General features: G+C 40.7%; 1 protein-coding gene across 1 annotated transcript in view; it reads right to left on the bottom strand.

Moving 5' to 3' along the window:
- MRPS28 (mitochondrial ribosomal protein S28) overlaps positions 1 to 22,140 on the bottom strand; it is a 100,667-nt gene extending 78,527 nt beyond the window's left edge. Inside the window, exons 1-2 of the mRNA XM_055432469.2 lie at positions 21,897 to 22,140; positions 6,074 to 6,255 (exon numbers count right to left, since the gene is read on the bottom strand). Of these exons, the coding sequence (XP_055288444.2) occupies positions 6,074 to 6,255; positions 21,897 to 22,112 (398 nt within the window). The 5' untranslated portion in view covers positions 22,113 to 22,140. The remainder of the gene's footprint in view (positions 1 to 6,073; positions 6,256 to 21,896) is intronic.
- Positions 22,141 to 23,190: the final 1,050 nt, after the last annotated feature.

Genomic DNA, 23,190 nt, shown 5'->3' with positions numbered 1-23,190 from the left:
GTAAGCATGGTTCAGCCATAAGAATTTGACATTTCAGTAAAAAAGAGGAATGTTCTTTAACTGATACTAATCAGAAGTATTACAACCATTGAGTGGGAAAGGGAGAATCAAACTAATCTAAATCTGGACATTTAAAAATTTTTGTTTTGAAGCAGGCAAAAGTATCAATATAATAAATTTCCATTCTCCACTTCCCCAATACAACTCAATTTTCTACTTACCTATTCATTCATGTCTGAAATCAAACACCATCAGAAGCTTTGCCCTCTGACTTGCAAGCCACAATTAGTCACCAACACCTGTTTCTTCTATCTCCTGAATTACTAGTAAAAATCTCCTTTCCTGACACCTAGACTTAATTCACATTCTTGTCATTTCTTTCCAGAAGCTTCCTTACTGGCCCCGCTAACTCTGGTTTCATTCTTCTAATACATACTCCACATCAGAGCCAGAATGATCTCACTGAAACACAGTGTGGTCCCTAATACCTGTCAGGATATTTTAATATCTTTACTACTTTCAGAGTAAAGCCTCAGTGTTTGAAAATGATACACAAACTCCTTGAGGATCTGGCTCCTGCCCATGTCCCCTACTCTCCCAATTCACTTCTCCTAAACTTAGGCCAACTAAGCCACTTGCGTTCTCTCTCACTGAAAACTTTGGCAAGTACAGCTCCCTCTCATTTTCTGCACTTTGTATCTCATATCCCTCCTCTACAACTCAGTTCAACTGCTAGTTCCTCTGGGAAACTGTCTCTGACACAAGCTGACTCCATCATTGATCCCCTCTTCTCCATGCTGGTAGGATACAGTAAATAAAACCTGACATGATACTATGTGTATTGGTTTACATCTCTATCCCCCAGCTGAATCACAAACTCCCTGAACACTGGGACTGTCTTTCATCTGTACATCGCCAACATAAAACAAGAAGTGGTGCACAACAGCTGCTCATTAAATGTTTGCTGACTCAGTGAAAAATTATACTATGGCCTATTTGTTTAAAAATAAGGTAAATAAAATCAGCAACTTAGTTCTTGAGATTAATAAAATGTATTATGAGTACATTCCAAGCCAACCAAACTAATCAATGCCATAAAGCAATACTTTGCACAGGGGCTTCCCTTGTGGCTCAGCTGGTAAAGAATCCGCCCACAATGCAGGAGACCTGGGTTCAATCCCTGGGTTGGGAAGATGCCCTGGAGAGGGAAAGGCTACCCACTCCAGTATTCTGGGCTGGAGAATTCCATGGACTGTATAGTCCATGGGATTGCAGAGTCAGACCTGACTGAGTGACTTTCGCTTCACTCACTGTAAGAACTGGTGCCATCTCAAGTAGTATTTGAGATCCAATAATCCCATCCTATTTTCACTACTGTTCCTATTAGACGTGTTAAAGTCTCAACCACGACAACCGCTCCTATCCAAGACACTCAGTAGCTTGATTGATTCAACAAACACTTTTCTGATATGTGACCATCCCTATCAAGGGCTTCAGTGAACAGGCAGTCAACATAGGGGCAAGACCCCGACCTGGTTATATGTCATTGATCAGGAAGTTAGTTATCTGGTGACATCAAGTCTCCACAGAACCTAGTGAGAATTAAGCAGGGGAGCTTAGGAGTGGTCAAGATACACACTGACATTCACGTACTAAAATACATATACTTTACTTACATTTTCAAACATTTGGGCTTTCCTGGTAGCTCAGACGGTAAAGCGTCTGCCTACAATGCGGGAGACCTGGGTTCGATCCCTGGGTTGGAAAGATCCCCTGGAGAAGGAAATGGCAACCCACTCCAGTATTCTTGCCTGGAAAATCCCATGGACCGAGGAGCCTGGTAGGCTACAGTCCATGGGGTCGCAGAGTCGGACTCAACTAAGTGACTTCACTTTTCACTTTACTTACTTAAAAGGCTGTAAGGTCCTTACTCAAACTCTAGTTGTCTTATTTTAAGCACAATTTTGATGACTGATTTCCCAGGCATCAGAATAGTAGAAGAAAATTAGGAAGTCTAAGAAAGCTAAAAATGCAGACATAAATACAAATAGAAAAAGAAACATGACACCCAAAGGTGAAACACAAAAACTACAAAACTGGAGGTTTACATGGCTGAGGAACAATAATTCTATATATTTAAGCTGTGATACAATACAGAAATTAATGTTCATAATTATGACCTTGGGTCATCAAAACAAAGACAAACAAGTTAAACAATTTTTAGGTCTAATAAGGTTCAAGAAAACAAATGATACATTTTATAAAATGAATCAATTAAAAATTGTGTTATACATAAAGAGTCAACTTTCTACCCTTTGCAAAATAAACTTTTTTGAAATATGTCATTCCCAAATAACAAGAGGCATGCTGACTCTAAGCTACTTACCATTGTCAGACATTAACTAGTTTCTGTGACTACAGGAGTCACCACAATCATGATTCACAACCATTCCAAAACAAAGCCTGGACCTGACGGCCATTAGATTATTGGTGGTAACACTACCCAAACACACTGTACCATGGACACCGTAACCCAGGATATTAGAACTGACTACCTACCAATCTTTAACAGACCTCTATAGAGATTCACTACCATAATGCTTTCAAGGCCCCTGGTATAAAGCTGGTTCGTACGTCAAACTATTTTAAGGAAGTTTCTGTAACACTTTAGTACTAATAGCTACATGCTGTAGGATTCAGAGAGCAGCATGGCAGAGTGAAAGAACATTCCTGAGTGATGGCTACACACAGCCCTAGGCTTTAATCTCTGCCTTGTTAATTACGAGTGTGACTGCAGCACCTTGTTTATGCTCAGAGACTTACTTTCATTTGGGAAATGGGGATAATATCGTCTACTGCCTATGCTTCTTATGCAGAACAAATCAGATAATGTACATAAGGTGCCAACATAGGTTTTAAAAAGCCTGGCTATCAGGATTATCAGATATAGAAACGAAACGATCTTAATCCACACTAGGACAAATTTTGTGAAATTGTGTGCTGTATTAATCACACACAAATGTTTAAAGGGAAAAGTACTTTATATTTTTAAGTCACAACAGAAGTCCCCTGACTCATAGATTGGTTCATGGAAAAGCAGGTCAAAGTGAGGACTCCATAAAACAAGTATACACATAAACTGTAGAGATATTTAATGCAAATATTCTGAGAGGGGGCCAGGCCTTCTTACTGAGCAGAGGTCCATTCACAGGAGCTCTGCACTGATCTCCTTAAATAAACAATATCTGCACTGCAAAGTCTGGGATTGCCAGAGTCAGTCAATTTAAACTAACACAGGGACAGAAAGAACTCCTGCCCCCATCCCCATCTTTACAGTTTACTTAAACTAATTCAATAAGAATTTTATTTTAAAAAGATTCCCTTATGGTGCCTTTTTAAAACATTAAAATTAGCTTTCATAAGAACAAAGATCCTTTCAAAACTCATATTTTATTAATTTATGTAATAATCAAATAAATTATTTAGCAATAATATAAATGGATTTGGGAATAAAAACAAATAGCTTTTGCTAAATATATACCTCAACTGAAGAAGCAAAAATGCCGTTATGGTACAGAATTATCAGTTTCTAATTGTCTAAGTGCTGATACCATCCTAAAGCAGATCAGTCCTGGGTGTTCAATGGAAGGACTGATGTTGAAGCTGAAACTCCAGTATTTTGGCCACCTGATGCAAAGAGCTGACTCATTTGAAAAGACCCTGATGCTGGGAAGGATTGAGGGCAGGAGGAGAAGGGGACGACAGAAGATGAGATGGTTGGATGGCATCACCGACTCAATGGACATGGGTTTGGGTAGACTCCAGCAGTTGGTGATGGACAGGGAGGCCTGGCATGCTGAGGTTCATGGGGTCACAAAGAGTCGGACACGACTGAGCGACTAAACTGAATTGAACTAAACTGAACTGAAGTGCTGGTATGGGTTAATAGGTTTTATAGAAGAAAATCTTGATTAAACTTAACAAGTCAGTTAATTCAATGACAACTGCCAAAAAAGTTAATGCCAGGGTCATTTTGATTTGCTATAATCTGACTTCTGATTCCAAGTCATAAACTGATGTTTAAAAAACAAAATGATTAAAACTTTTGAGGCTGGTACTGTAAGAGTTAGGTCCCAAACACACTGCCAAAATTTCTGAATGTAATTATATGTCTACTTTGCAACTCATTCAGAGTAGATCACAACACTATTATTCATGCCTAAATACAATACTTTATATTCTAAATATTACTATTAATGTAATGTCTTTCTAGACTTATTTTTCTTTTAAAAGTGTTTTTCGAACTCTTTTTGTATGATAGAAATATTCACCACCACTCCCCCCAACACCTTAAACAAGACGTTACCAGAACTGTAATGTATAAAAACAGTGAAAGCAGAGCTGCTTTGAAATAGGACCTAACTGCCCCCTTTTCTCCTAGAGAAATCTCTGAAGCCTTTTTGCATAACTCTATCTGATTCAATGGGTATGAACCAGGGCAAACTCTGGGAGATGGTGAGGGTCAGGGAAGCCTGGCATGCTGCAGTCCATGGGGTCACAAAGAGTCGGAGGTGACTTTGCAACTGAACAACAACATACTTCTTGGGACAAAACTGAAAACTTGTTCTTTTAAACAACAATCAGAAATGAATATTAAAACAAAAAAAGCTACAGAACTTATTAAAAGGTTGTAATAGCTAATTAGAATATTCAGTTAACCAAAACAATTTGGGATCTTTATCAATTGTTTATCACTTTTTTTAAAAAGAAGGCTTCTGGTGGCATTTTAAACATTCAGCAATAGAAGGGTCAAAGGTATTCTCTGATTACTGTTATCTTCTATTCACGGAACATCTTGTCATTATATTACCTCTTCTTACTTATTTAATTACCAATTTTTAAAACTGATTTGTGCACTAGTTTATTATCTATTCTCCATTCTCCCAAGAGAGTAAGTTCCCCCAACTTCATGGAAGTAGAGAGCTAGTCTGTCTTGTTTATGAGCCCTTACAACAGTGCCTGCCAAACTGAAGAGATCCTAAACTCTTGGGTACTGTTAGCAACAGCAACAGCAGATCATTTTTCATTAACAGAAAATATATCAGTAATTTGCAAATGAAGTACTACTTTATTTCATGTAAAGAAATCCTTTCTTCTCCTCCATACAACTGATAAGCTTTATATCATGCCACCATAGATGCCACCCAGTTGAACTGGCCATCCTTATTCTTACAAGTTGACCTAATGTGAAGCCAGACCAGCAGATATTAGCTTTATAAAAAGAAGCATTTTATATATAAGTCTGCTGAATTATGAATATTTTACCTGATCAGCCAAATTTATTATAAATTGGCAAATGCCAGTGATATATACATGTTTCTTTATATTTGTATATATTAAAAATTTATAGAAAAAATTCATTTCCATCTTGCTGACTATCGTTTTCCAATCTCAGAGTTTTAGTTCTGCATCTCTGTTCCCTCTTAATATTCTACTCCCAGGTCTCCCACCTTAGTGGTTTTCATAAGATATATTTATATTTACAATTATCTTTATCTACAAATTCTATAAATAGAATGAATTCTGTTCAAATAATAGGAAAAATGGTAATCCAGAGAGAAGATGCAAAACAGTAAGAAAAAAATATGATAAAGAATCAGAATTTGGTACAATAAGAGAAAAGAACATAAAGAGAAATCAGAGGTTTCTCTTGAAAGGCAGATGGAGGCTGTGAAAAAGAAGAGGCACAAGACTTACACATACAATGGGCTGAACAGCATGTATTACTCCAAAGATGGCTTTAATTTTATGATTTGGAATGGTTTATTATCAGGATGGACATTCAAATCTTCCCCAAAACAGATCTCACTGCTTTGAGAAGACACGAATCTAGCCTAACTTGACTAATATAACATGATGTGAACTTGGCCTAAGTTGACTAACTAGCATGATGAAGAGAAATAATCATATTTTCTATCTTTTCAAAAAATCACCAATTAAAGTCCAACAATACTTTTGAGATATATCAACTTTTATGCACACTCTCAAAGCATCTGGAAATGGTTCTACTTACTCTCCATCCACTTCTGGTCTTTTACATACACAATGAAACTTGCCGCCAAAATCTATATAAAGATCGTTCTCCACGATATGAAAGATTCGCCCAATGACTATTTTATCCTTTGCAGGTCCCATCTGTGTAAGAGGAGAATGTCTCAGCATAGATGCGAAGGATTCCACATTTTTCGGAGAGCCCTAAATATGAAAAGAGACATTGATACGCATGTAATTCAATGCAAAGGTATAATATGGTAAGCACAGTAACAGCTTCCATGCCCACACAGCCACAACCTCTTGGCTTCTCTGGTGACTTGGACGGTAAAGAATCTGCCTGCATTGGAGACCAGGGTTCGATCCCTGGGTTGGGAAGATCCCCTGGAGAAGGGAATGGCAACCCAATCCAGTATTCTGGGAAATCTCATGGATAGAGGAGCCTGGAGCGGTCGCAAAGAGTCAGACACGACTGAGCAACTCACACACACACATACAGAGTAATAGCTTACAGGGGAAATTTTTAAAAGTCAATTTGCTGTATATTTGTTTTGCAGCAAAAATAAAAACACTGAAATAAAATCTTGCTTTAAAAAGTCAAGTATACTCTTCAGCTTCCTCCTCATTCTTTTCCTCCTTGAAAAGCCAGAGAAAAGCAGGCATCTGTGTTTGGGTGGAGATGTGGCCCCGGGTGGAATCTGGAAGGTGAGCAGGTAAGAAGTGTCCTTAGACAAAGCCTCAGGCCTGGGGTGGGGAGGGGGTGAGGAGGTGAGTATGCAGGGAGGGTATCCAAGAAGGTAACTGGCTTCATTCTTATATGCTGTGCTTAGTCACTCAGTCGTGTCTGACTCTTTGTGACCTCACGGACTATAGCCCTCCAGACTCCTCTGTCCATGGAATTCTCCAGGCAAGAATACTGGAGTGGGTTGCCATGCTCTCCTCCAGGGGATCTTCCCAACCCAGGGATTGAACCCAGGTCTCCCTCATTGCAGGTGTTCTTTACCATCTGAGCCAGCAGGGAAGCCCTCATTTCTATATGACTATCTGCAAAAAAAAAAAAAAAGCCTTTGAATACAGGTTAATGAAAGTGACCATAGTTTTAATACAAATTTAAATAAACATTAAGATAAAAATGATTATGGGTTGTATAATTAGTAGTCTCAATTAGCAGTTCTTGTTACATAATATTTTTAAATGACCTGACTTTAATTTTAACATTATATTTTAATGCTGTAATTTTCTTTTCCTAAAATAAAATTTTAAAAGAAAGACAGTTTTATCTGTTTTGTGTTACTCATTTCTAGAAGTTGTTTTACATACTGAATTTATTTGAAGTAGGGTTGAATATATAATACAGGCCAATTATTTCTTTTTTTAACTTACAAAAATTTTTTTTTCCAAACACATGCTTTTTCAGAAATCCATGAGTACAGATTTGTGCCTTCTACTCATCTTTGGCAGAGAAGGCAATGGCAACCCACTCCAGTACTCTTGCCTGGAAAGTCCCATGGACAGAGGAACCTGGTAGGCTGCAGTCCATGGGGTCGCTAAGAGTTGGACACGACTAAGCAACTTCACTTTCACTTTTCACTTTCCTGCATTGGAGAAGGAAATGGCAACCCACTCCAGTGCTCTTGCTTGGAGAATCCCAGGGATGGGGGAGCCTGGTGGGCTGCCATCTATGGGGTCACATAAAGTCGGACACAACTGAAGTGACTTAGCAGCAGCACTCATCTTTGGGCTTCCCTGGGGCTCATTAGTAGAGAATTCGCCTGCCACTGCAGGAGGCACAGGTTCAATCCCTGGGTAGGGAAGATCCCCTGGAAAAGGAAATGGCAAACCACTTCTTTCTTTTTCTTCATCTATTTTTGCGGGTGGGGATATTACTTTAAAATTTTTAATATAGAAAGCATATGTGCATTGATGAGTGGTCATTCAGCCATGTCCAATTCTTTGTGACCCAAAAGACTGTAGCCCACCAGGCTCCTCTGTCCATGGAATTTTCCAGGCAAGAATACTGGAGTGGGTTGCCATTTTCTTCTCCAGGGGATCTTCTCAACCTCATTTCCTGTGTCTCTTACAATGGCAGGGAAATTCTTTACCATTGAGCCACCTGGGAAGCCTAGAAAGTGTATGCATTAATTAATATGTATAAAACTATCATGCATATGAAGATATTTAATATAGAGCTTGGAATCAGAGGAAGCACAAGACAGTGAGTGCAGGCACCTCAATTCACACATGAATATCATATCTGCTACTCCAACCACGTGACAGGCTGAAAAGTGATTTTAAATACAAGTTGCTTCAAAAGATGGAAAGTAGAAACATGACTAAAAAACTTAAAAGGAAGCAAACAGTACAGCAGAATAACAAATATTCAGGAAATCTGGGTTCCATATCAGCCACTAAATAGCTAAAAATCTTGACTGTCACTTAACCTCTCTGGATCTGTCTTCTCACTTGTTAATGAAAAGGTTGGATACCTATCAAGTTTAGTAGTAGGAATTCTTAAATATTCTACAATATAAAAATGATTTTACAAAGTAATAAACCATTGAAAAAGGAAGGCAAATCCTTCCCAGCTCCCTCTTTTAACACAAACAGTAACAAAAATAATGAAACGGTATATATGCTTTACTTCATATTAGTTAACAAGAAAAACATCTTTACATGTGTCTTCTCTAACAGGTAATTTAAAAATGACTTCCTTCTATTAACCGTGCTGCAACAACTTCAGTTTCTTCAACCCTAACCAATAAATGCTATGCTCATAACAAAGTTCTGTTAGTAAAATGAATGGAGCAGTGGTTCAAGATGGCACAGTGGATACTTAACATTTCTCTCTCCCTCCCTCTGAAATCCCATTCGTGATGGTAAAGAAAGAAAGTGAAAGTCGCTCAGTTGTTTCTGACTCTTTGCAACCCCAAGGACTATAGTCCATGGGCTCTTCTCCAGGGGATCTCCCCAACCCAGGGATGAAACCCGAGTCTCCTGCATTGCAGGCACATTGTTCACCTGCTGAGCCCCCAGGGAAGCCCAAGAATAATGGAGTGGGTAGCCTATCCCTTCTCTAGCAGATCTTCTGGACCCAGGAACTGAACCAGGGTCTCCTGCATTGCAGGCAGATTCTTTACCAGCTGAGCTCCTAGGGAAGCCCAATGATGATAAAAGAATGAACAAAAAAATTGCAAACTGCCAATATTAAAGAGAACAGAATGGAGACAAAAAGTATGCAAGAAATTTAAACAACTTTCTAGTGGACCAAAAGCATGCAGAAGGGTGATTACTAGTGAAGGAAACTGCAGCTAAAAATACACAGAAGGAAGCTATGAAAATAAGTCAATCTATTCTGAAGAATACCACAAAGGCACAGGACTCCATCATGCCAGGAATTATAGAAAGCTGGAATGAGAAGCGAGGCTAAAAACAAGTGGAATAATTAAAAGAATATAGTCAGGGAAGGCAATTCTCTATCCAGCACAGAACATTTGACAAAAAGGCCAAGTTCACCACACCTAGAAATAAGGTGTTTATTGCCCTGGCAAAATAAAGACAATATATTTTTTCTCTTCTCTAAAAAACACAATAATTAAATAAATGGTCTAGAGAAATAAGTCTGGAGGGCTGATTATGCAGCAATAGGTAACTCAGTCCATCAGGAAAGAAAAGAATCAAAATGACAGCTGTCTGGCAAGGTATGAGCCAGGTAAGGCCTGGAGTAGGAGCACAGGATCCTGAAGGCTCTGAGGTCGGACTATGTGGCTCAGGTCCTGACGGTACCACTTACCTGCTCTGTGGTTGGGGCAACGGACTTAAACTCTCTGCACTACTGTTTACTCACATATAAAAGGGGGTTAATACCTATTTCACGGGCTGTAATGAGGATTAAATAAATATATAGCCACATGGAAAGCTCTCAAAATATGCCTCTGGTAGGACCATCACTCCCTAAAATGTAGCTTAAAAAAAAATAATCAATTCATTATAGACCCAGTCATTATCACTGGGGCTTCCCAGGTGGCTCAGATGGAAAAAGAATCTGCCTGCAATGCAGGAGACCCAGGTTCAATCCCTGGGTTGGAAAGATCCCCTGGAGGAAGGCATGGCAACCCACGCCAGTATTCTTGCCTACAGAACCCCATGGACAGAGGAACCTGATAGGCCACAGTTTAAGGGGCTGTGAAGAGTCGGACACAACTGAAGCAACTTAGCACTCATGCATAGGCAGAGATTCAGATACAACATATTAGCTTAAGTGGCTGGGAGAGGCTTTTAATAGCTTGCTTGGTGGACTGAATGAAACCTGGACCCAATGACAGACAACACTAGATGAAGTTGAAATACCAGAGCTTCCTTAGTATACCATTGAGAAAGGTATTCAAAGGCTAGAAGAGAATACACCGTTAGGATGGATTTAATATTTATGATCTGTTCCCCACCTCTTATTATGGCCCCAGGAGGATCTATAAGGTATGCACTTTACCAAGACTAAGAGAAACACCTTCAGGAAGGGAGTACCAGCATTTCTGAGAGCCGCGTGGTAGCTGTTCTCTGTAGCCAGGACTGACGGTGAGAACTGCTGCCAACAAGAGCTCCCTGAACTCAAGGGGAAATAATGAGATCCTTCAGTGGCAGGAGCCAGGTCAGCACTTCTTAGCTAACAACATGATGGGCATGGTTGCTGCAGAGCCTGACAACCTGTAGAGTTCTCTGGTACTGCCTGGTTGGTTATGGAGTCCTGAGAAATAAAATAGATGGGAAAACTCTAATTCGAGAGAACAAAAGTCTGATTTGAATTACCACAAATGAAACTCATGGCCCCTCAACCAATTCCCTTGAACCAATTTCCAGACATCAAGCTTTTCAAATGAAGAGGAGGCCGTGTCCCTTTGAGGAAGAATGCTGTTACCCGAAATCTGGACCACCAACCTTCCTTCCAACTTTCCCAAAGGGGTCTGTGGCTATTTACCAGAAGTGAGGGAGGAGAAATTAGCAGACTTTTCAGAGATAATCTGAACTAACACTAACTCTTCAAGAACAAATTCAGTGCCAGTCAGAACAAGGGCTTATGGAGATTGCGTGATAAATGGAGTCTTAGCTCAGATCTATCTCATGAACCTACTCTATGGTTATTCTCTCTAGAATACACAATTGGAACATGTATAGTCAGCCACTGGCAGGATCTCCACACTGCTTCCTTGATCTGTGGAGTGAAGGCTATTAGGGTAGGAATGGCTAAGTGAGAACTTTCGCTGCCTACTAAAGAAGTCAGTCAAAGGCAAAATACCACCTTCCGAGTGCACTGCAGCAGTCAGCACCTCTGTCAAGGACCTGGAAGATTCAGGGTGGGGACTCCTACCACATGCGCATTCAACTTGCCTACGAGGCCCTGCAGAAAACAGACAGGTCTTCCAGGACAATTTATTGTCATAAACTTAATCAAGGGGTAACTCCAATTTCAGCTGTTGTTCCAGATGTGATTTCATGGCTGGAGTAAATTAAAATATCCCTCAGCACCTGGCATGCAATAATTATCTAACAAATGCTTTTTTTCTAGACCTGTTAGTAAAGATGATATACCTCCAGGTTGCATTAACTCTCTAGCTCTATACCAGTCTAGTTTATACAGACTCTGAAGGCCACTCCATTCCACAGGACAGTATGCTACTCCATTACACACGCTGACTTGACCTGGAAGCAGAAAATTGCAACTACTCTCAACACATGGTAAGACACCTCTATGCCAGAGGGTGGGAAATGAATCTCACAAAAATGCTGGGCCTTGGTTGAAATTCCCAGGGGGCCAGAGGTCTGGGCCATGTTGAGATATCCTTTCTTACCATGAAGAAGCTCAATGCTTAAGGGGTCTCTTTGATTTTTGCAGGCAACAAATACTTCATATGGACATGCTTCTTCAATTCTTTTAACAAGTAAACCAAAAAGCTGCCAGTTTTCAGTGGAGCCCAGAACAAGATAAGACTCTGCAAAAGGTGCAGGTCATCAGGCAAGCTCTTTCACTACTTGAGTTTTATAACCTGGCAGACATGATACTTGCAGTACAGAGATGGACAGTGAGTATTCTGAGAAGTCTCTATGAGTAGCGTATGCAGAGCTGGAGTAGCCCTGAACGACAGCAGTAGAGGGCTCTGAGCAGGGCACTTGAATGATTATCTCTCTGCAAAGACAGATGGCCTAAAGTGAGGACCAAAAATGATTTGTGTCAAGTGATTAATGATTGTGCTGGATGGTCAGAGATTTAGCAGAAACAGGATTGGGAAATATGTGACAAGAAGGTCTGCGAAAGAGATAGGAAGACAGACCTCTCTAAAACAGGCCGAGTGAGAAAATAAATGAGTCACACGTGAATACTTTTTTCAGCAGAGAAGAATCTTAATGATCAAGGGACAAGACAGCTAGTCATGTGGAGTTAGTCAACCTCTCTCCCTGACACTCTTGCCCAACTCCCCAGTGGGTTCAAGAACAAAGTTGCCATGATAGATAGCAGAGATGTGCTTCTGTCTTGGGTGTAGGAAGAGTATCTCAACATGGCCCAGACCACTGGCCAATTAAAAATTTTACCAGCTGCTAGGCCCCCGAATTTCTGTAATATGGAACTTATGCATAGATTCAGGAATACTGACTTTCACTCACCCTGTGAGTAGTTATCTGGCTATCAGTTCAGTTCAGTTCAGTCGCTCAGTCGTGTCCGACTCTTTGCAACCCCATGAATCACAGCACACCAGGCCTCCCTGTCCATCACCAACTCCCGGAGTTCACTCAAACTCATGTCCATCGAGTCAGGGATGCCATCCAGCCATCTCATTCTCTGTCATCCCCTTCTCCTCCCGCCCCCAATCATTCCCAGCATCAGACTCTTTTCCAGTGAGTCAGCTCGTTGCATGAGGTGGCCAAAGTATTGCAGTTTCAGCTTTAGCATAAGTCCTTCCAATGAACACCCAGGATTGATCTCCTTTAGAATGGACTGGTTGGATCTCCTTGCAGTCCAAGGGACCCTCAAGAGTCTTCTCCAACACCACAGTTCAAAAGCATCAATTCTTCGGCGATCAGCTTTCTTCACAGGCCAACTCTCACATCCATACATGACCACGGGAAAAACCATAGCCTTGACTAGATGGACCTTGGTTGGCAAAGTAATGTCTTTGCTTTTTAATATACTATCTAGTTTGGTCATAACTTTCCTTCCAAGGAGTAAGCGTCTTTTAATTTCATGGCTCCAATCAGCATCCACAGTGATTTTGGAGCCCAAAAAAATAAAGTCTGACACTGTTTCCACTGTTTCCCCATCTATTTCCCATGAAGTGATGGGACCAGATGCTATGATCTTTGTTTTCTCAATGTTGAGCTTCAAGCCAACCTTTTCACTCTCCTCTTTCACTTTGATCAAGAGGCTTTTCAGTTCCTCTTCACTTTCTGCCATAAGGGTGGTGTCATCTGCATATCTGAGGTTATTGATATTTCTCCCAGCAATCTTGATTCCAGCTTGTGCTTCTTCCAGCCCAGCGTTCCTCATGATGTACTTTGCATATAAGTTAAATAAGCAAGGTGACAATATACAGCCTTGACGCACTCCTTTTCCTATTTGGAACCAGTCTGTTGTTCCATGTCCAGTTCTGACTGTTGCTTCCTGACCTGCATACAGGTTTCTCAAGAGGCAGGTCAGGTGGTCTGGTATTCCCATCTCTTTCAGAATTTTCCACAGTTTATGGTGATCCACACAGTCAAAGGCTTTGGCATAGTCAATGAAGCAGAAATAGATGTTTTTCTGGAACTCTCTTGCTTTCTCCACGATCCAGCGGATGTTGGCAATTTGATCTCTGGTGCCTCTGCCTTTTCTAAAACCTGCTTGAACATCTGGGAGTTCACGGTTCACATATTGCTGAAGCCTGGCTTGGAGAATTTTGAGCATGACTTTTCTAGCGTGTGAAATGAGTGCAACTGTGCGGTAGTTTGAGCATTCTTTGGCATTGCCTTTCTTTGGGATTGGAATGAAGACTGACCTTTTCCAGTCCTGTGGCCACTGCTGAGTTTTCCAAATTTGCTAGCATATTGAGTGCAGCACTTTCACAGCATCATCTTTATTTGAAATAGCTCAACCGGAATTCCATCACCTCCACTAGCTTTGTTCGTAGTGATGCTTTCTAAGGCCCACTTGACTTCACATTCCAAGATGTCTGGCTCTAGGTGAGTGATCACGCCATCATGATTATCTTGGTCATGAAGATCTTTTTTGTACAGTTCTTCTGTGTATTCTTGCCACCTCTTCTTAATATCTTCTGCTTCTGTTAGGTCCATACCATTTCTGTCCTTTATCGAGCCCATCTTTGCATGAAATGTTCCCTTGGAATCTCTAATTTTCTTGAAGAGAGCTCTTGTCTTTCCTATTCTGTTGTTTTCCTCTATTTCCTTGCACTGATCGCTAAGGAAAGCTTTCTTATCTCTCCTTGCTATTCTTTGGAACGCTGCATTCAAATGCTTATATCTTTCCTTTTCTCCCTTGCTTTTCACTTCTCTTCTTTTCACAGCTATTTGTAAGGCCTCCTCAGACATCCATTTTGCTTTTTTGCATTTCTTTTCCATGGGGATGGTCTTGGTCCCTGTCTCCTGTACAATGTCACAAACCTCCGTCCATAGTTCATAAGGCACTCTAACAGATTTAGTCCCTTAAATCTATTTCTCACTTCCACTGTATAAGGGATTTGATTTAGGTCATATCTGAATGGTCTAGTGGTTTTCCCTACTTTCTTCAATTTAAGTCTGAATTTGGCAATGAGGAGTTCATGATCTGAGCCACAGTCAGCTCTTGGTCTTGTTTTTGCTAATTGTATAGAACTTCTCCATCTTTGGCTGCAAAGAATATAAATCAATCTGATTTCGGTGTTGACCATCTGGTGATGTCCATGTGTAGAGTCTTCTCTTGATCTGGCTATGCTGCTGCTGCTGCGTCACTTCAGTTGTGTCCGACTCTGTGTGACCCCATAGACAGAAGCCCACCAAGGTCCCCTGTCCCTGGGATTCTCCAGGCAAGAACACTGGAGTGGGTTGCCATTTCCTTCTCCAATGTGTGAAAGTGAAAAGTGAAAGTAAAGTTGCTCAGTCGTGTCTGACCCTAGGCGACCCCACGGACTGCAGCCCACCAGGCTCCTCCATCCATGGGATTTTCTAGGCAAGAGTACTGGAGTGGCTTGCCATTGCCTTCTCCGATATGGCTATAGTCACTGCTAAATGACCAATCTACCATGGCAGAAACCAATACTAAGCTTCCAAGACAGTATCATTTCCTGGGAGCATCAGCCAGCCACCTGGTGGCAAATTGGTGACATAGGACTATTTGAAATGGAAAGTACTGATATATTTATCACTGGAATGGACATTTATTCTGAATATGTATTTGCCTTCCCTGCCCACAAAGCTTCTACCAAAACCACCATTCATGTTCATTGTCATGGTATTCCAAATAGCATTGTTTCTAACCAAAAAAAATAATTAATTATGTGGATAAGGGGTCATGCTTATGGACTGCACTGGGCTGACTAGTGCTGGATCTGGCAGACTAGTGAAATGAAACTTTTCTTTAAAGTAAATTTTCTATTTTGAGACCATTGTAAATTCACATGTAATTGCAAGAAATAATACATGGAGAGCTCCTGCAATGTTTATCAGTTCTCCCAATGGTAACATCTTGTAAACCACAGTATAATATTACAACCAGGAAAGTGACATTGATGTAATCCATCAGTAGTATTCTAATTTCACCAGTTTCAGATGTAATCATTTGTGTGTATATTTAGTTCTATACACTTTTATCATATGGGAAGGTTCATGTATACACCACCAGTCAAGTCACAGGACGTTCCATCATAACAATCCCTTGTGCTGTCCTTCCACTCCTTATCTCCCTTCTGCCCTATCCTAACTCTTAGCAACCATATATCTGTTCCCCATCCCAGTAATTACATTATTTCAATAATGTCATATAAACAGAATCACAAAGTATGTAACTCTTTGGGATTGGCTTTTTTCACAAAGCATAACTCACTTGAGAGCCATTCAAGTTGCTGTATGTATCAATCACTGGTTCCTCTTTACTGCTGAGTCGTATTCCACAAGATAGATATACCACAGTATGTTTAACCATTGACCAGTTGAAGGACATCTGGGCTGTTTCCAGTTTTTGGCTATAATAAATAAATAAAGCTCCTACGGCCACTTCTGTGTAAGTTTTTATATGAACATCAGTTTTCATTTCTCTGGGATAAACATCCTCTGCTCCAGTATGCACTTATCTCCTTTGGGAGGATGTGATCATCTCAACCTGAGTACCTGGTCAGAGGCCAGAGGACTTGAGCTGCTGACTCCTGGACTGGGAGTCTATCATTCCATGTTTGCCAGCTGACAACAGCAGAGTGCCCCAAGTTTTACAAAGAGAGGGAAAAGACAAATGGTATCATCACTGTTTAGTTTTACTCCTAAATCCCTACAAACCAGGCTCCACTCAAATGCTATTGCTTTCTTTTTTTCCTGTTATTTAATGCCAACAGATAAAAACAAACTTAAGCATCATAATCACATTAGAAAAATTAATCAAAAGAGAAAATCTTAATAAAACTTTTAAAAGTAAAAACAAAATAAAGGAAAATCCAAACATATTAAAAGAAGAAAGTGAGATTTCTAAGTAAAAATAAGAGTTAGGAAAGAGACATAATAAGTGAAAGCTAATGCTGACTTGGCAAATCACAGGAGTCTGATTGTATATGATCAGAGCATATAACCAACCAAGAAACAGAATACATATAGAATATATTCATTTTTTTTTTAGGAAATGTATAGTACTATTTATATCAATATGTATATTACAGCTGCTGATAAAAACCTACTTTCCTTAGAGATTTATATCTACCTCAATACACTCTTTCATTGTTTTTATATTAATTGGTCATTTCCTCTACACCTGCTTTGAAAATGTTAGACTCTACCGTGAAACCAAATATTTCAGAAGAATTTTATTACTAACTTGGAAATAATTCTCCTAGAATTCTATAATGTAAAAATCAGGGAATACTATGGTTAAAACCAGAAATGTTTTGCATCATTCCTTTACATATTAGTTTTTAAAACATTGGTGTAATTTTTTAAGTTGTCAATATAAAACTAGTAAGAAAACAAAGGGGTAAATAAAGCTGTATGATATTGCCAGTATATGAATTTAGAAGACATATCATATTAAAAATAAGACAACTGAAACCAATCCTTCAAATAAGCTATTTTTTGATTTTTCAGTATTCTGAAAAGACAAAATATAGGATTTAAATATTCAGTTTGAATATTCCAACATTTTGAAATAAAAAATACCAATAAGAAATATTCATGAAAAGCTTTAAAAATATTTTCATAAAATCTATCTAATATATTGCTAAAATGAAACTATAAAGTGTATTATAACATCAGTATTCTACATAAATCGGTTAAAATAATTACTCACCATCCTAAAACAATAAAATGTTCTGTGTGGCCTTAAAAACTCTTGCAAACCATTTTCTCAAGGTGCTGTAAAGTAACATGCCACCCTCTACTGTTAAGAAACAGTAACATACATAAAGCAGAAAACCAGTTTTTTGCTCAACTGTTGCCACCTGGTGGTTATAAGATGGGGTTTTCACTACACCACAGCTCCCAATCGGCTTAACAGGTTCTACAAATCTCTGTTCTCTAAAGGAAATGGCAACCCACTCCAGTATTCTTGCCTGGAGAATCCCATGGACAGAGGAGCTTGGCGGGCTACAGTCCATGGGGTTGCAAGAGTTGGACACGACTTGGCGACTAAACTACTACTACTACTACAGCCATAAGAGGGTTAAAGGTTTTAAAATATTTTTAAAAGGAAAAAGGCATTTGACTTTTAAAATGTAATATTTAGCAAATATTTACCAGGTCCTCTATATGTAAGCATGTGTTATGTTGGTTACAAAAATGAAAAGGATTTGGTCCCCATCCTACAAAAAATAAACAAAACACTTTACAGAGACACATGAATAAGCCCAACTTAAATAATGAACCAAGGAAAAGAGAAATGAATAAGTGAGCATGGACTAATAAATGGACTTTCAGGTCACTGAAACTTGAGATTCCTTGAGATCGCTGAAATTTTAAGATAGGGAATTCACATGAATTGCCCTTGATTAAATTCCTGCCTGCAGAGGAAAGTTCCTTTTAAGGATAACTTACTTGGTTCTTACTGAATATTTCATATTTCTGAGGTGCACATATACATACATGTGTCTACACTTTAAAGATAAGAATTTAATCAATGGGTACAAGGTTAACTTTCATTCATTGATATATATATATGTGTTCACTTTCATGTGTGTGTTTGTTAACTTTCATTCATATATATATGTGTGTATGTGTTCCCTTTTGTGTGTGTGTGTGTGTGTGCGTGCATGCGTGCGTGTGTGTGTGTGTGTGTGTGTGTGTGTAGGCTTCCCTGATGGCTCAGCGAGTAAAGAATCCAGCTGCAATACATAAGACACAGGAAATGCACGCTCGATTCCTGGGTTGGGAAGATCCCCCGGCGGACGGCATGGTCACCCATTCCAGTATTCTTGCCTGGAGAATCCATGGACAAAGGAGCCTGGCGGGCTACAGTCCAATGGGTCGCAAAGAGTCGGACATGACTGAGCGACTAAGCGTGCACACACACACACACACATTTTAATCAAAGCCCCTGGACTTTCAATATAAGTTTCATCTGGTTGGTGAGATGATAAAAGCCTAAAACAAGAGATGATTTTTACTATGGAATTTGTAGGCAAGGAAGCTAATTTTAGGGGGAAGAGAAAAGGTAAAGATATCATGCTTTGTTTAGCGAACAACAAACTGTCTACGCTCCAAAAGCTTTCTTTAAAGCAGAAACCATGTTACAAATTAAATCTTATATAGAACCCAGTATATATAACAGTAAGCATAGTATTTTGTTGGTATAAGTGCATTTTATCAGTTCAAATTCATAGAATTTACTTAATATTAAGTCAAAAACTGTGAACATGCAATTTTGATAAAAATTACAAACTAGTATCAGAAGTGAGGGATAAACAACCCAGTTCCCAATTCTGTATTTTGACTGCCCAATACCAAGAAAATCTACTTATAATACCCGCATGTATAAGTGGGTGAGGAAACAGGCAGTGTCATGCACTATAAGTGGGAGTGTGGTGCAGTCTGTATCTAGCAAAACTCAAACTGCGTGTGCACACTTTTAGTCAGTATATATCCCATATATACGGATAAGGGTGTGCTCAGTTGTGTCTTGACTCTTTGCAGCCCCATGGACTGTAGCCCTCCAGGTTCCTCTGTTCATGGAATTTTCTAGGCAAGAATACTGAAGCAAGTCGCCATTTTCTACTCTAGGGGATCTTCCCAACCCAGGGATTGAACTGGCGTCTCCGGCATCTTCTGCATTGGCAGGTGGATTCTTTACCAGTGAGCCACCTGGTAGCTAAGTCATGTCTAACTCTTTTGCATTCCCAAGGACTACAGCCCCATCAGACTCTGACAAGGGTATTTCCCAGGCAGAACTAATGGAGAGGGTTGCCATTTCCTTCTCCAGGGGATCTTTCCCACCCAGGAATTGAACTGCCCTCTCCTGTACTGGCAGGCAGATTCTTTACCACTGAGTCACTGGGGAAGCACTATATATCCCATAAATATGCAAAAAAATGTAAATGATCACTGTAGCACTGTCTGTATTAAGGGGAGGGGAAAAAAAAAAAACAGCCCAGAAGCTCACTAGTGAAGGTCTGGTTAGATAAATAATGCTACATCCAAACCATGGAATGCCAAACAAATATTTTTTCAGTGAGGTATACAGATAGCCTCCTATATTTGCAGATACAGAAGCTGCAGAAGGCTAACTGTACCATATAAGGGATTTGAGTATCCAGGATTTGGGTATCACAGAGGATCCTAGAACCAATCCCTTGTTGGAGACCTAGGGACAAGGGTAAGCACACTACACTACATATATATAATGATAAGGAAAAATATTCAAAGTTATACTTAAGTGAGAAGAGCAATTTTCAGCAGCAGCAATGAAAATATACTGAGTGCTCATTACCAGGTCCCTGTACTGTTTAAATAATGAATTCATTTAATCTCATAATAATCCCATCATAGTTTCCTGTTATTAAAAAAAAGGAAAAGAAGATACATGGATATTACATAACTTTCCAAGGAAACACAGGCAGTAAATGCTTCAGTGCTATTTATATTCTCCTTTCACAACATCACTTTTTAAAAAATTTTTATTTAATAAATGGTACAAAGCACAATGCCAAAAACATTAACAGTTAAAATTTCACCAAACGAAAAAAATACTATAGAATACACAGTTGTAAAAAGCTACATTAAGTCATTTTACAACTGCCTCAAGCTGCAAAAAGAAAAAAAACCCCAATGCCATACCTAAGTTATCCCCCTCTCAAAATAATGACATTTATGTTATAAACCATGAGCACCCCATCAAAAGATGGGAACTGCTTTTGTTAATTCATATATATACATAACATGACTGTATCACTTCGCTATACACCTGAAACAAACACAACACTGTAAATAAAATATAGTACAATATAAAATAAAAATAAGTAACAGACCTTTGAGGCTTTACACAGAGTTAGAGTTCCTATCAGAGGGATAACAGCACCACAGCCGTACTGAATCCTCATGAAGGAGGCACACGAATGACTGGATTACAAGAGTTACAGGAATGAGAGCTGCTCACTTCCCAGAGACTACAGCTCACAGAAAACCAACAAAGGCACGAGATACAGACCATTTACTTATGAATGTGTAAAACTCAAGAAAGTCTGTGAGGAGTCACACAGAAATCTCGATTCAAAGACTGCCCAGGCCGTCCTTAAGTTCAAGTGTGCACTGTGCGTTCTAGTCCTTCATTCACGCATCTTGCAAACACGGAGTGCCCACTAAGACTCAAGCACTGTGCTAGATGACAGGCAGTTTTCTGTAAGCCAGGACACTACCGGTCTGTGACCTGTTTGGGACTGGTTCCCAAGGGGTTAAGTACAGAAATTGGGAATTTATTTTTATACAGTTTAATACTGCCAACTTCATGTCTGCTAGCTCAAAAAAATCTAATTTGTATTTCTCCCTATTTCTTCCATTTCACCTATCTAATAATTCTATCGTATTTTACAGAATTATTGCCTGGGGCAGATGGATTTTTTTTTTTAAGGTCATTTACAGAAAAAGTGAAGCACTGATAGGTTAAATTACTTGCTCAACTTCATAGTGACACTAATTCTGTCATTTACCTATCCACTGAATTAAGAAATATTTCTGAAGAGCCTGGAACACCAGACACTAAGCTCCACGCTGCCGCTACTGCGCACAAGAGAAGCCGAGAGCCCAGCCTCTTCCAGCCTGAGTCCCACTCGGAGTCCCAGGAGTCGCCCTAGACGCGCCGCCGGCAGCTTTCGCTGCTGGTTTCCCTTCTAGCACTCAATTCAGAAGATGCATGCAAAGGAGTGTGGACAACGCGGGCCCAACACGTAGATACCAGACAGAAGCACAACAAACCGACGAAAGACACGACCGCACACTGTCCCAAGCGCCCCGCCCCCGCCCCGGCCCCTCGGGCTCACCCAACTCAGCCGGGCCCAACCACGACGCCAAGCTCCGCCCTGCCCCCGGCTCCACCCATAACGGCGGGCTCCACCCTAGCTCCGCCCCCAACCCCGCCTCTGAGCTCCGCCTCCAACCCCGGCCCCGCCCGCCAACGAGTGCCTGGCTTAACCCTCGCGACTCACCCTCGTCCGGCCGAGCTCCGCCTTCCGTTGCAGTTCCGAGAGCCGCTCCAAAGCGCTCGCGAAGCCGCCTGGGCGCGGCCTAGGCTCCGTGGAATCAGAACTCTCGCTTCCGGAGCCACTCTCAGTGCCTGCTCCTCGACAGGATCGAGAGAAGAGAAACACTCTCAGAAAATGACTCTCGGCAGTCACGGCACGGGTCCGACACAGCGCCGCCATGACGGATCCACGACCTCTGACCTTTGGCTTCTCCGCAAGCGCGCAGGTCGTGGGGCGGAGCAACGAGGGGCCGCCCAGTGCAGAGCCCTGTGGGCGGTGGGCGTGGTCTGGTCGGTGTTGGGGCTAATTCTGGGTCGAGAGAGATTGGGGTTGTTGGACAAAACCCTTGATGGCTAGAAGTCCCCTCCTAGCAGCGACCCGCTAAGTTTTGCCTGGAAAGTGTTCTGACTCGCAGCAATTTCGCCCTCCCAGGTACCCTTTGGGCCTTGTGCTGCTGTAAATTCTGATAATGTGACACTTGCTGCCCCCGCCTCCCGCGTCCTTCCCCAGAATGTCCGAAGGTTTTACCCCCACCGCTCTTCAGGACTTTGCTCAAATGCGAGGTTCTCCTTGGCTATCTTATGTAGAATTGGAACTCCAAATATTATCGGACCCCCGCCACTTAACACTTCTTAATATACCATGTGGTTTACTTACAATAATTGTGTTTAGCGTGTTCTCTGAATTTATGAACTTTGTGAGGGCAGGAATTGTGCTGTTGAATCCCTGACAGCGAGCACATGGTAGGGCTTAAACATTTGGGTTCCAAGAGTGTCCTTCTTTGCCTATTCTGTGGTCAGCCCAGCCACGTTACAAAAATACTAATTTGAGGCGTTTGGGGTCACCTCTGGCTGCAGTCCCTTCTCTTAGGGAATAAGTTCCTAATGCATAAACATGCACCACCCAGAGGACCCACGCTCACATGATTTTCTCCCTTCCGGCACCATGGTAATTGCCAGAATTTGCCCACCTTCTTCAAAACTGAGCTGAACACCATAATAGTGTTAATGAATTAAGCTGCCCATCGTTCTACCCAGCATCTTTATAATAATACACAATTATTTACTTGAGCAAGCACTGTTCCATTGCATTTGCAAGTACTTTGAGGGAAGGAATTTTTATGTATGACCCAAGACCCTATTTTAATGCTTTTGACAATGAGACTTTTGTTTTTGGCCAAGCCAGGCATCTTGTAGGGAGCTTAGTTCCCTGACCGGGGACTGAAGCCTGAACTGGACAGTGAAAGCTCAGAATCCTA

Source organism: Moschus berezovskii, chromosome 16, assembly GCF_049115385.1.
Source record: "Moschus berezovskii isolate FMDL1 chromosome 16, NW_MosBer_1.0, whole genome shotgun sequence".
Lineage (NCBI taxonomy): Eukaryota > Metazoa > Chordata > Mammalia > Artiodactyla > Moschidae > Moschus > Moschus berezovskii.
The sequence above is the reverse complement of the archived record's forward strand: the minus strand, read 5'-3'. Positions and strand labels throughout refer to the sequence as shown.